At 42.9% G+C, this 13,759-nt stretch overlaps 1 protein-coding gene across 1 annotated transcript; it reads right to left on the reverse strand.

The window, feature by feature from the left end:
* Positions 1–692: 692 nt before the first annotated feature.
* On the reverse strand, positions 693–11,109 carry GPX7 (glutathione peroxidase 7). The gene is made up of 3 exons (XM_035123953.2): positions 10,866–11,109; positions 4,832–5,093; positions 693–2,570 (listed from the first exon to the last, which is right to left on the reverse strand). The coding sequence occupies exons 1-3, from the start codon at positions 11,106–11,108 to the stop codon at positions 2,407–2,409; spliced, it is 669 nt and encodes a 222-aa protein (XP_034979844.1). The 5' UTR covers position 11,109; the 3' UTR covers positions 693–2,406.
* Positions 11,110–13,759: the final 2,650 nt, after the last annotated feature.

The raw sequence follows: 13,759 nt of genomic DNA on the forward strand, positions 1-13,759 counted from the left end.
GGGGGAGGAAGGGAAAGGAGATTGTTAGCCGCTTTGAGACTCCTTAGGGTAGTGATAAAGCGGGATATCAAATCCAAACTCTTCTTCTTCTATATATCGTAGGTGATACATTTGAGTGGTTTTAACTGTGGGCTGTAAATAACATATGCTGTGACAACGCACCTGAGCTACATTGCCGTTTTCTACCGATCATTGTGTAAGATTTGGGGCTTTGGGAACACAGGTCTAAAGCTCCCTTCCTAGAGATGGGCTCCTGGGAAACAGAGCTCAGAAATGCCCCCTACAGGTTGACAGACTAGGGTGTTGCAGGAAGATCATCCCGCTTGATGGGAACCTATTGTATGTCTTTTATTTTGAGAGGGGGGCTTATTCAAAAGGGTAAAATTGTAAAATAGCAGGGTCCACTGACAAAGGGTTCCTGACGAGTAATTAAGTTATAGAAGAGAGTAGGCAGGTTGCAAATTTATCTTTCACCAATTTGGGTACCCTTATTAATATTTTGTGGAGGGAGTAGGGGAGGAGTGTCCAAAGTATTAATCAGCAGGATCAATGAATAATGGTCACTTTCAACTCTGTTACTAGGCAACAAGTTATTATGGGCCAAGCTATTATGAAAAAACATGGTCTCTCTCTTCAAGGTGCTTGATTCTTTTAAGATTCTAATAGATCACATTCAAGCAAACTGTGTGTAATGTATGGAAGTTCACAAACATCTGTTACAATGATGTAGGACTCTCCTTTTATTCTGGTCCAGTCAACAAAAATTCTCCATTCCTTTCATCAGTGGTTATAAACTGACATGTGTAGATTTCTGAGTCAAGTCACTTAGTTTCAACAACATGGATTACAACTGAAGAAAATCTATGGATGCTTCCAGACAACAAAAAAAATATTTTTAATGCCCTATATGAGCTCTAATTCACTGTTTGAGCATTACCTAGTTTCTATCCCATGGGAAGCCAACTTGGAGGCCTCCAGATGTTGTGAACTTCAATTCCCATCAGTCACAGCTAGCATGACTAATGGTGAGGGACGAGGCAAGCTGTAGGACTCAACATTCAGATGCCACCAGGTTGGTTACCTGTTCTATGTGAAGGGAAAGGCAGCTCTTTCAGTGGCACCTACCCATCCCATGCTGAATCTGGAGAAACTTGGTGAAACTCACGGCCCTTTCTAAGACTCCCTGTGTAAGTGGGGTGAAAGCCTTAAGTTGTTTTCAAATGTAGATGTGCACAGCTGAGAAAGCTTTTCCCAACATCTGCAAAGTTTCTGTTTCACCAGGCTTCTTAAGGCAAGCTGCAAAGATGGTTGAAAGCTTTTGTCAGTTTCAGTAATGATTATTTTTAAGGGTAGATGCCTCTGGAGCTTGAGAGGGCCAGATAGGTAGGAAACTAAAAACACATGTCATCAAGAACATCACCAACCACACCTCTGCTCTAACAATGAGACATTTCAGTTCACACCTAAGAGGATTTTGCTGCAATTGAAAGGAAGTTGCTTTTTTAAAAAAAATCACCATAAATCAACACATGCAAAATGCTGAATGACAACAGACAGAACACAGGAATGCAACAGTTTAGGATTAATGGGTCCAAATGTTTCCTTCCATTCACAAAAGGGACTTTGGTCCAATAGAGGCTCCTGTTAACAGGATTCTTGTCCTCCAACTGTAGCCCCCCATTCTGTTCAAGCCGGTCGCACAATCCTCTCAAACAGGTTTTTTTTTTTTTTGAAATAGTAATAATTGGCAGGAAAAATCTCATTTTCGTTGAATAGAACTACAGTCACAGGATTCTTAGAGCCATCCTAGTGTATGGATTCCCAGGGATAAATGAATGAGTGACTGGTGTGAGTGCAAGAAAATACAGCTAGTGTCAATGTGCTCTTGTTTCCCAGCATAATAGCTGCTTCTTAAAACCACATGCAGGTTAAGATCTATTATATCTATTCTGGGTTGCATTTCATAAATGCCCTTGATGAACAAGTTGATGAACAAGATGATAGGGTAGCTATTAGTAATGTTTCTCTAGGAAATCCTAGGTTCTTCACCTTACCACAATCAATAAGTGGCTTGAAATGGGAAATAAACCCCAGACCTTTGGTGTGTTTCCCCTGGGACTGAATGGCATAGCTGCCAAGTTATCCCTTTTTTAAAGGGATTTTCCCTTATGCTGAATAGGCTTCCTCGCGAGAAAAGGGAAAACTTGGCAGCTATGCTGAATGGATTGAATGAAAGACCAAAAAATAAAATACAGTATTGTACTTGGAGGATGGAGCTAACTCATGTTGATGGACTTCATATTGACAATTTTTTAAAATTACATTTTCTTTTAGGAATGAGAAGAGGTCCAAATGATAATCAGAGGTTCAATAATTAGTGGTGTGTGTGTGTGTGTGTGTGTGTAATCACAGTTCATCTTTTTTCTTCAGGATGATATTCCTCACAAGTTCAGTGATATGAGGTTTTATTTCCTCAATAGTGACAGTAGAGTCCCAAGCCTTTACTGTTTTCCCATTTGGATCAACAAGGTATTTCCAGAAATTCCAGGTTGGCTCCTCACCAGTGGAATCTACATAGGAAGGGGAAATGACATATAATTTGATTACTATTCAGTTATAAAGAAAAATATACTAATGATTCGATTTGATTGTCAAAATCAATGCTGAAGTTAAGCAAAATAAAAATGTAGGCTAAGCAAAATCTTAGGAAAACTATGGGCAGATCCACACCACACGTTTAAAGAACATCCAGTGTACTTTCTTCTTATTATTTATTAAATTTGTATACCACCCTATGGGACCCAGGTGGCGCTGTGGTTAAACCACTGAGCCTAGGGCTTGCTGATCAGAAGGTCGGCGGTTTGAATCCCTGTGACGGGGTGAGCTCCCGTTGCTTGGTCCCAGCTCCTGCCAACCTAGCAGTTCGAAAGCATGTCAAAATGCAAGTAGATAAATAGGAACCGCTACAGCGGGAAGGTAAACGGCGTTTCCATGTGCTGCTCTGGTTCACCAAAAGCGGCTTTGTCATGCTGGCCACATGACCTGGAAGCTATACGCCGGCTCCCTCGGCCAATAATGCGAGATGAGCGCGCAACCCCAGAGTCGGTCACGACTGAACCTGATGGTCAGGGGTCCCTTTACCTTTACGTTACCACCCTATACCCATAGATCACAGGGCAGTTCACAACATAAAATTACGATATATGTAAAAAATAGAAAACGCATAATAAAAATAAGAACAAAAACAAATCAATAACCCCCTCTTCCACAAACACATTTAAAAGGGCATCATGTCAATCAGCCAAAGGCATGGTTAAAGAGGAACGTCTTCGCCTGGTAGCTGATGGTATATAATCAAGGTGCTAGATGAACCTCCCTAGAGAGAGCATTCCACAAATGGGGAGCTGCTGCAGAAAAGGCCCTTTCTTGTGTTGCCACCCTCTGGGCTTCTCGTGGAGGAGGCACACGAAGAAGGGCCCCAGAATATGATTTCAGGGTCCAGGTAGGTTTATATGGCAGGAGGCAGTCTTGAGGTATTGTGGTTGTGAGCCATTTAAGGCTTTCTAGGTCAAAACCAGCACTTTGAATTACAGTAGCCCTGGAAACTAATTGGCAGCCAGTGCAGTTGAGCCAGGATCAGTGTAATATGATCAAAGTGTCTTGCCCCTGTGAGCATGTGATTAAAATCACATGGCTTCCAAAGCACATGATCCAACATCTTTAACAAACATTAGTTCCCAATCCCAGGATTATTTGAGGGAAATCATGGATATGTATTAAATGTATGGTGTTGATCTGCTATAAGGGTTTATTCACCCTTCCTCTTGTATTGCTGCTTTCCCCCAGAGAAAACCTTGTGGGACACAATGCTGAGGTTTAGTATTTTTATCCTTAATGCCCAAAACTTTGTTTTCATTGACTGCTTCTGCGAGTAATCAGGTGCTGGAGCATGCAAAGCCTTTCTCTGCCACTGGGTACAAGCTATCAGCCTTCTTCGGGAATCTCTCAGTTTCTGTCAGCCTGCTTTCTGTTGAGCTGAAGAGATCACTTAGCAGTTCTTACAAGGGCTCCTTTCAGTCATTCTGCTTCTGGTAGAAGACTAGAGGCAGGATGAGTTTCCTCATCTTATAACTCTCATTTTTCTAGGGGCGCTTTCAGGCTGCTGCTATTCTTGGGTGAAATTCAGTCACATACCAATCACCAACAAATTCAGGTTGCTCAATTACAGTTGATTGGGAAGTCCTGTGCAATAAATCCACTTCCCCAAATGATTGGACATTTTTGCAATAAGGAAAGTGATGGGGAAAGTGTGGGCTGCAATGTTGTCTAACCTCCCTGTAAATGAATCAGGATAAATGTTCAATCAACAGTTCATCCAGACACAGTCCAGGAGGCATAAGCTCCAACTGTTGCTTACATTCAAAAGACTGCACAAATGATATATGGAAAAGTTTAAGTGGAACCTGTAGAGGAGGCCATCTACACTTTTCCAGGTGTGATCTGAATGTTTTTGTACTACTTTGATTTGAAGGACAAGGCAATTAAACCTCAGCTGAATTCCTGTCATTCCTATTGAGTTCCTGGGAGATAGAAAAAAGAAGATAGAACATAATCACAACAGATGCTCTAAAAAGAGATTGCTTTTTCACCATTTAACCTCTTCAACTGCGTTGAAGAGCTGGCCCTTACACCTTGTTGAACGTTGCCAACCTGCCTGCCACTCCCCCCCCCCCAATCTGAAATGGCACCACTTGCTATCATAAATCATCTACGACTTCTGGGGGTAAAGCAAATTCATTGTCAGCCGCTTTAGAATGCCTGCTGTGCTCACCAATTAAATATTTGAAGGCTTGATTTGCCCCAGTGCCCTTGACTGCTATCTTGCTGAACATGGGAAAGGTGACTCCATATGTTTTCCTGGCAAAATTCTCAATTTCTTTGTTGGTGCCTGGTTCTTGAAGTCCAAATTGATTACAAGGGAATGCCAGCACGTTGAAATGATGTGAGCCAAGTTCTCTCTGCAGCTGTTGAAGGGCTTTGTAGTGGCTGTCTGTATAGCCACACTCACTTGCAACATTGACAACTAAGGCTACCTAAAGGGAAAATAACAATTAGAAGGAGACATTATTTCATTCATTTATTAGATAGATAGATAGATAGATAGATAGATAGATAGATAGACAGATGATAGATATAGATCCCTGTATTTAAAAAGAAAACCACAGGGCATTTCATAGCACTATAAATACATTCTCACTAAAATCCAAACATTAAAATGCAGCAACCAATATTTGCAACAATGTCCACAGTAAGCCATACCCAGCTACAGACTTGGCATTAATGACCACATAATGCCCAGGTAAACAAATGAACCTTCAGCAGGCATTGAAAACTCATCCCTGTTGAAGCTTGCTTTGCTTCAGAGGGGAGGTGATTCCATAAGCTAGGTGCCACAACAGATAAGGCCCTCTCCCAAACTGCTGCAATATTGATTTCAGCAGGAGAGCCTCTGCAAATCTCAGTGAACAGGTAGGTCCTTCACATAACCTGGCCTTTGCCTTCATGAATTTCTTTAATCCTCTTTTAAAGCCATCTGAGTTGGTGGCTATGGCTACCTCTTGTATGAACAAATTTCATAGTCTGGTTACGTGCTGCATAAAGAAGTGCTTTTTTTGTTTGTCCTACAACATTCAGCTTCATTCAATGTCCACAAGTTCTAGTGTTATGAGAGAGGGAGATAAACCTTTGTTGATCCACTTTCTCCATGTTGTGCATCATTTTATAAATATCTATCATGCCACCTCTTGCTTTCCTTTTTCTAAACTAAAAACTCCAAAATGCTGCAACCTTTCTCCACAGGGGACTCACTCTATTTCCTTGATCATTTTGCTTGTCCTTTTCTGAACCTTTTCAAACTCTATGATATCCTTTTTGAGGTGGGGTGGCCAGAACAGTACACAGTACAGTGGTACCTCGGTTTAAGTACACAATTGGTTCCGGAAGTCTGTACTTAACCTGAAGCATACTTAACCTGAAGCGAACTTTCCCATTGAAAGTAATGGAAAGAGGGTTAATCCATTCCAGACGGGTCCGCGGAGTACTTAAACTAAAAGTACTCAAACCGAAGCGTACTTAAACCGAGGTATGACTGTATTCCAGTCGCAGTTGCACCATAGATTTATAGAACAGCATTAAGATACCAGCAGTTTATTTTCAGTTTCTAACGATCCCCAGCAGAGAGAGTTTGCCTTTTTCACAGCTACTGCACACTGGGTCAACATCTTCACTGAGCTATCTACTACAACCCCAGAGAGGTCACTCAGTAACAATTTTGTTGACTGCCTGATACATATTGTTAGACTACGGCAACAACTAGAATCCCAGCCCTATCTGCAGAAGATTCCCCATAGCATTCAGAAATTCCATGGATTCCATACATCTCTGGGGGCAGACCATTCTAATGGGTCCCTACCCCTGTAGGAGAATACTCTTGCCATGGGACCAAACCTCACCAGGAAATGGTCTGAGAAGGACAACAGAATTTCTCCAGCCTTCCTTTTCCAGACATCCCTTTCATCTCCTTGGGCAAGAATTATATTGAAGACATGCCCTGCTCTATGCATCAGGTCAATGACAAATAGAAACAGTTTTATGGTTGTTATGGAGGCCATGAAGTCCCAAGCAGGCCCACTTAAGGAGGCCTTGGCACAAATGTATGAGTTAATTAGCAGTGGTGTAGTCGCACATTTTGAAGTGCAGGTCATCGTGACACAGATTTCCCTCTATTTTCAATGTTCTGAAGAGGAAGGCATTAGCAGACTTGGGAATTGCCACATTTTCCCGCAATATTAAATATATTTAAGGGGGGGGGAACTGTAGGGGAGAAAAAAACAAACACTAAAATAGGCCAAAGGGTATGCTCAGTGGACATGGAATGATGGCTGACTATTGGAATGGGAGAATAGAAAACTGGAAGATTCATGAACTGGACTGACTGGAGTACTCAGCAGTGCAAAATCTTGTTGCAGGACTCATGTGTATGTGTGTGCGCACACATGTGTGCAAGTAACATTCTCTCTCTGTCTGTGTGTGTGTGTGTGTCTCACTTACACACACTTATTTTCTCATTCAGGCGACCAGTGTGACATTCATAAATGTACTATTTACCAAGAGGTGTAGTTTTATCTCTGAAGCTAAGCAGATCTAGATCTGAACAATAGCTGAGCTGAAAACTTCCTGAGAGTCCCATGTATGCTGATATCAGGTTCTTGGAGAGATTCACTGACATACTTTGCTCCTTCATTGCCCCCCCCCGTTCCCCCCCCCCCGGTGCTGCCCTTGTTGTGACCCATGTCTTCTTTGCAAAAACTGCTTTTTACTCTCAGTGTGATGCAATTTCTTTATCTGCATGATATCAGGCCTCTTTGTTCTCTTTTAAAACTCACGGAAAATTCCAGAGCTTCTGTCTTTTCAGCCTAGCTTTGCTATCCCCAGACTGGGAGCATCTCTTCACAAAGGGCATGGGGAGGGAACCTGTGGCCCTTCACATGTTGGACTCCAGTTCCCATAAGCCCCATCAATACAGTCAATGGCTGGAGATGATGGGAGGGGACATCCAGAGGGCTACAGGTTCCACATCCATCCTGAAGAAGTGTGCATGCACACGAAAGCTCGTACCAAAATAAAAACTTAGTTGGTCTTTAAGGTGCTACTGAAGGAATTTTTTTATTTTGCTTCGACTCAGACCAACACGGCTACCTACCTGTATCCATCACAGAGTTAGTTAGGAATGGCCTGCCAATACGAAGCCTTCTATAGTTGTTGCTATAGGCATTTACTGTATACCCCAACTTTCCTCCAAGGACAGGCATAGGCAGATTCTGGCCCTCCAGATGCTTGGGACTACAATTCCCATCACCCCAGCTAACAGGACCAGTGGTCAGGAATGATGGGAATTGTAGTCCCAAACATCTGGAGGTCCAGAGTTTGCCTATGCCTGTCCAAGGAGCTCAAGGTAGCGTACTACATGGTTCTCTTCCATGTTTTATCCTCACAACAATCCTGTGAGGTAGGCTGAGAGACTGATTGGCCCAAGGTCACCCTGTGAGCTTCATGGGTGAGTGGGGCTTTGAACCCTGGTCTCCCAAGGGCCTAGTCCAGCGTTTCTCAACCGCTGTTCCGCGGCACACTAGTGTGCCGCGAGACGCTGGCTGGTGTGCCGCGGCGTGCGGCGACGAGAAGAGCGATTTGCATTGTCACGTGCCTGGCGGCCGCCAATATACATCACTGACCCGCCGGAAAGCAATATTTCTCCTCCTCTTTCCCAAAGCTCAGTGCAAACATGCCTGGCGGCCGCCAATGCACAACCACTAACCCGCCGGAAAGCAATATTTGGCAAGTGTTTCTTACAGTCATAATTATAATATAGGGCGGAACAGAGTTACATTTTTTAACTTTTTTAATGGTGGTGTGCCTCGTGATTTTTTTTCACGGAACAAGTGTGCCGTGGCCCAAAAAAGGTTGAGAAACACTGGCCTAGTCCAACACTCAAACCACTACACCACACTGGCTCTAGGCTTGTCAGTGAAGTCTGTGTCCAGATGGCCACAATATATCATAGCTTTCTAGGATCTGGGTAAGGCTGGCTACAATGCTGGACTAGGAGCATGAGAATGTTTTGTCTGGTCATGCTCGCAAGGGCAGTGTGAATGCATAAACGCTCCTGAGCCAGAAACAGGACTGACTTTGTCAACACTGCATTTTAAAAAAAAACTCTGCCAGCTATTTTCAATAGTTTTTCTGTAACAAGCACTCTTGTGTATTTGCTTCCTTAGATGGGGTGGGGGTGGGATAAGGGATATATAGTTTTTGAACACATTGTGGGCAGTGTCTGAATGCAAGTGTGGGAGTGAATTTTGCAGAAGCACAATGTCTTATGCAAAGCACTCTGCCTCTAGATGATACATTTCCAGTTCAAATTAGCAGCGTCTTTATTTGTTATGCTGAACAATGTATATACACCCAGGGCAGAAAGGGAAATCCCAAGATTTTCTCTATGAGATAGATTGATTCTGTCCCTTAGATCTCAGATCCTGAGAGCCCTAGGAGATAAAACAGAGGGAGTTTCCAGTGGGATCATTCTTTTGCAGTATCCATGATTCCCAGCCTTAGTTTGTCCATTTAATTGAAAATTACCCATTTAGAGGAAAATCTGTCAGCAACAATCAATTTGTGATACCTCAGCAACCAATATGCAAGATTAAATCTGTCTGGAAGCACCCTAAATTCAGGATGTATTGGGCCTTTTCTAGCTTCTGACAGCATGTAAGAGCAAAAGCAATTATCTGCTGATATACTTAGCATATCAAAATTAATGTGAATCAAGTTTGCCATCTAGTGTCCACTGCAAGCACCTCACACTTTGCTCTTTCAGAAATGTCCAAGGGTGTGTGGGTGAAGAAAACGGGGCAATAGCTATGTGAGGATGAAACTAAAGCAATTAATTTGTATTTAGTACTAGTTGTTTATACCCAGAAAGGGGGAAAATTATACCTAAATATAATAGTTCAGGTTGTCAGAACATTGATGACCATATGTTCTGACTACCTAAACTGTTTCAGCATAGACAGAGGTAGGAAAGAGGGGAGTCTGGGGGAAATGACTTAGCTTAATCTAGTGCTCTTCAGATGTTTTGGACCACAATTCCCATCATCCCTAGCCAACAGAGCCTGACTGTGGTTGATAATGGGAGTTGTTATTCAAACCATCTGGAGGGCCCCAGGTCGGCAAAGGCTGAACTACAGCCTACAGTCTTGGAGGGTGTTAGAACAGGGGTCATAAAAATGAAAAAGACTTTTACCTGTAGAGAATAGTATTTTAAAGGACAATAGTATAAATGAGGTTTTTTTAAAAAAAAAAGTTAAGTAGCCTATTCCAGAAAAAGACAGGATTTTCAGCTTCCATTGCAGATATATATATATATATATATATATATATATATATGCAAATATACATTACTGCTTATAAGTTAAGCAGCACATTTCAATAATATGAATTTAAGGGTTGAATCTAATGTGTATCATACTCAGAGTAGACCCACCTAAATTAATGGGCATGACTAATTTAGCGTCATTAATTTCAGTGGGTTTATTCTGAGTAGAACCTAGTTCAGACCTTTAGAAAAAGAACATATATATAGCATCTTTAATATCCGTAACAGATAAATTAAGTGCCTCTTCTTCAGGTAACCCCCTGCATCACATAACACCAATGTTAAAATTTAAAAGAGCAGCGGTACTTTGACAGGGTTATAAAATTTGAAATTAGATGTTTCCTGTTGAATTCCCCGGTAGCACTGGGCCTCTCCCTCCCACCGTTTTCTCCCACCCTGTTAAACAAAATGAAGTTTTATTAAGAAGGCAACAGACATATTGCAATGACAATCTGTAAATATTTTTAAAAGAGAGGAGGGAAACCCGCATGGATCCCAATGATTGTGCTTCAACAAGTGGCACCGCCAGAAAATAACGTAGGCGTTCCGATTCCGAGTGAATGAAAGGCATCTTGCCTGCCTGCCACGTATGCGCGGAATACTCTGGGGGGAAAGAACATCTCATGCAAGAACAAGCAGAAAAGGGACCCGACTGCACCAAACTTCTGGTGCTTTAATAGAGATTATAGCAGAGCCGTGGGCGCCAATCCGCAGGCAACGCGCCCCAAAAGAGACCGTTCCCATACCGGTCAGGCCAGTTAAAAGATGCATTCTCTCCCCCCACACCGTCCGTCATGCAGGCATGCCGAAGTGACTTGCTGGTTAGCTGGGGCAGCAGCAGCAGCAGCAGAGGCAGCTCTCCGTGCAAACTTACCGAGCCTCTGTATTTGTCCAGGGAAACTAGCTTGCCCCTGATGTTGACCACTTTATAGGAGTAAAAACTGTCCTCTTTCTGTTCGGTGGCGGAAAGTGCTAAGAAGAGCAACGCTCCTATGACGATCAGCATGGCTAAGGGGATAAGGAAAACTTTGGGGAAGGAGGGATCCGCTTTGTGCTCTACACTGCCCTCAGGGTCTAACATACTGCACACAAGCCCAGCACTGACGTCCTCCACCATCGCAAAGCACAGCCGGAAAGAAGCGTCGCCTGCTGTAAAAAAGAAATTGCAACAGTTTTTCCTATTTCCGTGTAAAAGCAACCCACATCTCCCTCTCTCTCTCTCTCTCCCTCTCTCTGTTTTTTTTTAAAGGGAATCTCCTAAACAGTTTATTAGTGATCTCGCCTATCAAACGCCTGATTTGAGATTTGCAGTTCACGCTGTTCGTTTTGCAAAGGGCTCTAAGGCTAATACTGTCTCTTTTCAGACTAAAAAAAAAACAAAAAAAACCTCCAAACTGGTAATCTTTCTGGCCTTGTATACAAGACTGATACAATCGCTACACGTAAATCCAATAAATCAAGGATGCTTTTTAAGTCAGTGTTTCTCAACCAGTGTGCCTCCAGATGTTTTGGGACTACAACTCCCATCATCCCTAGCTAGCAAGACCAGTGGTCAGGAATGATGGGAGTTGTAGTCCCAAAACATCTGGAGGCACACTGGTTGAGAAACACTGTTTTAAGTGAACCATAAAATACCAAGCTAGAGAAAAAAGCTGTCATTATCCAGTTTGAGATATATATTTGAAACTTGCTTTGACCATGATCTATGATTGGGGTGACCAGGAAGCACAGGTGTCTCTTGCTTCTGCTCCATGATGCCACTACCTCCAGCAGTGAAGAAGCCCATTAGCACCACCGAGGGCATATGGGCATAGCCAGGGGGTGCAGGGAGGGGCAGATACCCCCTAAATCAAGTAAATGAATAAAAGTACTTAACTAACTGACCAATTGCAGCGCAAATAGCTCAGTTATGCCCTCCCCCACAAACATAAAGCCTACCACCTCCTAAAATAAATCCTGGCTACGCCCATGACTGAGGGTATTGCTTTTCTGCATTTAGCAGGAGGTAAAAATAAAATGGAAAGCTTCCTATCACTTCCCTTTTTGCAAAAAGGCTGATTCCAAGAGGAAGAGGGTTTGTTATGCAAGAGCACCAAATCAGCTTAAATTGTGCAACCTGAACTTGCCAGTACTGTAAGTGATTGAATCTCAGCAGGCAACAGTCTGGAAACACCATTTGATCCTTGGACAGAAGCTGTCCTTGTGTCCAGGGTCACGGGGATTTCCTGTTCTATCCCACATTCATGCTCCACCTACATCTAAAACCACTATTGTTGTTTAGTCGTTTAGTCGTGTCCGACTCTTCGTGACCCCATGGACCATAGCACACCAGGCACTCCTGTCTTGCACTGCCTCCCGCAGTTTGGTCAAACTCATGTTCGTAGCTTCGAGAACACTGTCCAACCATCTTGTCCTCTGTCGTCCCCTTCTCCTAGTGCCCTCAGTCTTTCCCAACATCAGGGTCTTTTCCAAGGATTCTTCTCTTCTCATGAGGTGGCCAAAGTATTGGAGCCTCAGCTTCACGATCTGTCCTTCCAGGGAGCACTCAGGGCTGATTTCCTTAAGAATGGATAGGTTTGATCTTCTTGCAGTCCATGGGACTCTCAAGAGTCTCCTCCAGCACCATAATTCAAAAGCATCAATTCTTCGGCGATCAGCCTTCTTTATTGTCCAGCTCTCACTTCCATACATCACTACTGGGAAAACCATAGCTTTAACTATACGGACCTTTGTCGGCAAGGTGATGTCTCTGCTTTTTAAGATGCTGTCTAGGTTTGTCATTGCTTTTCTCCCAAGAAGCAGGCGTCTTTTAATTTCGTGACTGCTGTCACCATCTGCAGTGATCAAGGAGCCCAAGAAAGTAAAATCTCTCACTGCCTCCATTTCTTCCCCTTCTATTAGTTTTATAAATTAGTTTTATAAATTAAGCATGCAGAATAAGTATGTGTATGCAGCATTTATTTATTGCAATATTGATATGGCATTTATATGTATTTTTTCAACCCCTAAAGCAGTTTGCAATAATAAAATACAATATACTATATATTTTGGAAAGTTCACCATGCATTTGGACATCTCATTTAAGATACTGTAACCAACTTCTACATCATGGTTCCTGAGATCAAGAAGTAAGTTTCCATCTATGTTTGGATACAACTGGGCACCATTTGAATAAAGATGGCAGACTGAACCTTTCAAAATAACTGATTTTAATCACTGGTGTTAACAACTGCTTTCAAAACTGCACTGTGTTTTTTTGGGGGGTGGGGGTTAGAATTCCCTGATTCTTTCTTGTTTTCTTTAAAAATCAAATGAAAGAGTGAGAAATCCAGCAGTAGTGCAGTGAGAGAATGCTGGACTTGAAGGAGAGCTGAGCTCACATTTATTTATAACATTTTTATCCCCCTGTCTTCCAAGGAACTCATAACAGCATGAAAGCTGTGCCCCAGTTTATCACAATAATTCTGAAAGGTAGGTAAAACTGAGAATGTGAGTGGGTCAGTGAGCTTCATCATAGCTAAGTGAAGATTTGGACCAGGATCTTCCTGCCCCAAGTCCAACATTCAACTTAAGGGTGCTGGAAATTGCAGCTCTGTGGGGAGTAAACTACAGTTTCCATAATTCTTTTTGGGGGGGGGGACAGTGGCGGAGCTTCATGATCTGGCACAGGGGGAGGAGAGCAGGTGGGGTGGGGCTAGCGCGTGTTCTGGGGGCATGGCGCACTGCCCGCAGGGGCGGGTATGCATCCAGGGGGCGTGGTCCCCAGCA

Source organism: Zootoca vivipara, chromosome 7 (assembly GCF_963506605.1).
Source record: "Zootoca vivipara chromosome 7, rZooViv1.1, whole genome shotgun sequence".
NCBI lineage: Eukaryota > Metazoa > Chordata > Lepidosauria > Squamata > Lacertidae > Zootoca > Zootoca vivipara.

What these genes read in the sequence shown, in the direction of transcription:
- GPX7 (XM_035123953.2), bottom strand. Translation starts at nt 11,108, where the DNA reads ATGGTGGAGGACGTCAGTGCTGGGCTTGTGTGCAGTATGTTAGACCCT. An exon ending in TGGACAAATACAGAGGCTCG is followed by an intron (nt 5,094 to 10,865) that starts GTAAGTTTGCAC and finishes TTTTCCCTTTAG; the next exon opens with GTAGCCTTAGTTGTCAATGT. An exon ending in AGCCTTCAAATATTTAATTG is followed by an intron (nt 2,571 to 4,831) that starts GTGAGCACAGCA and finishes CTTCCTATGTAG; the next exon opens with ATTCCACTGGTGAGGAGCCA.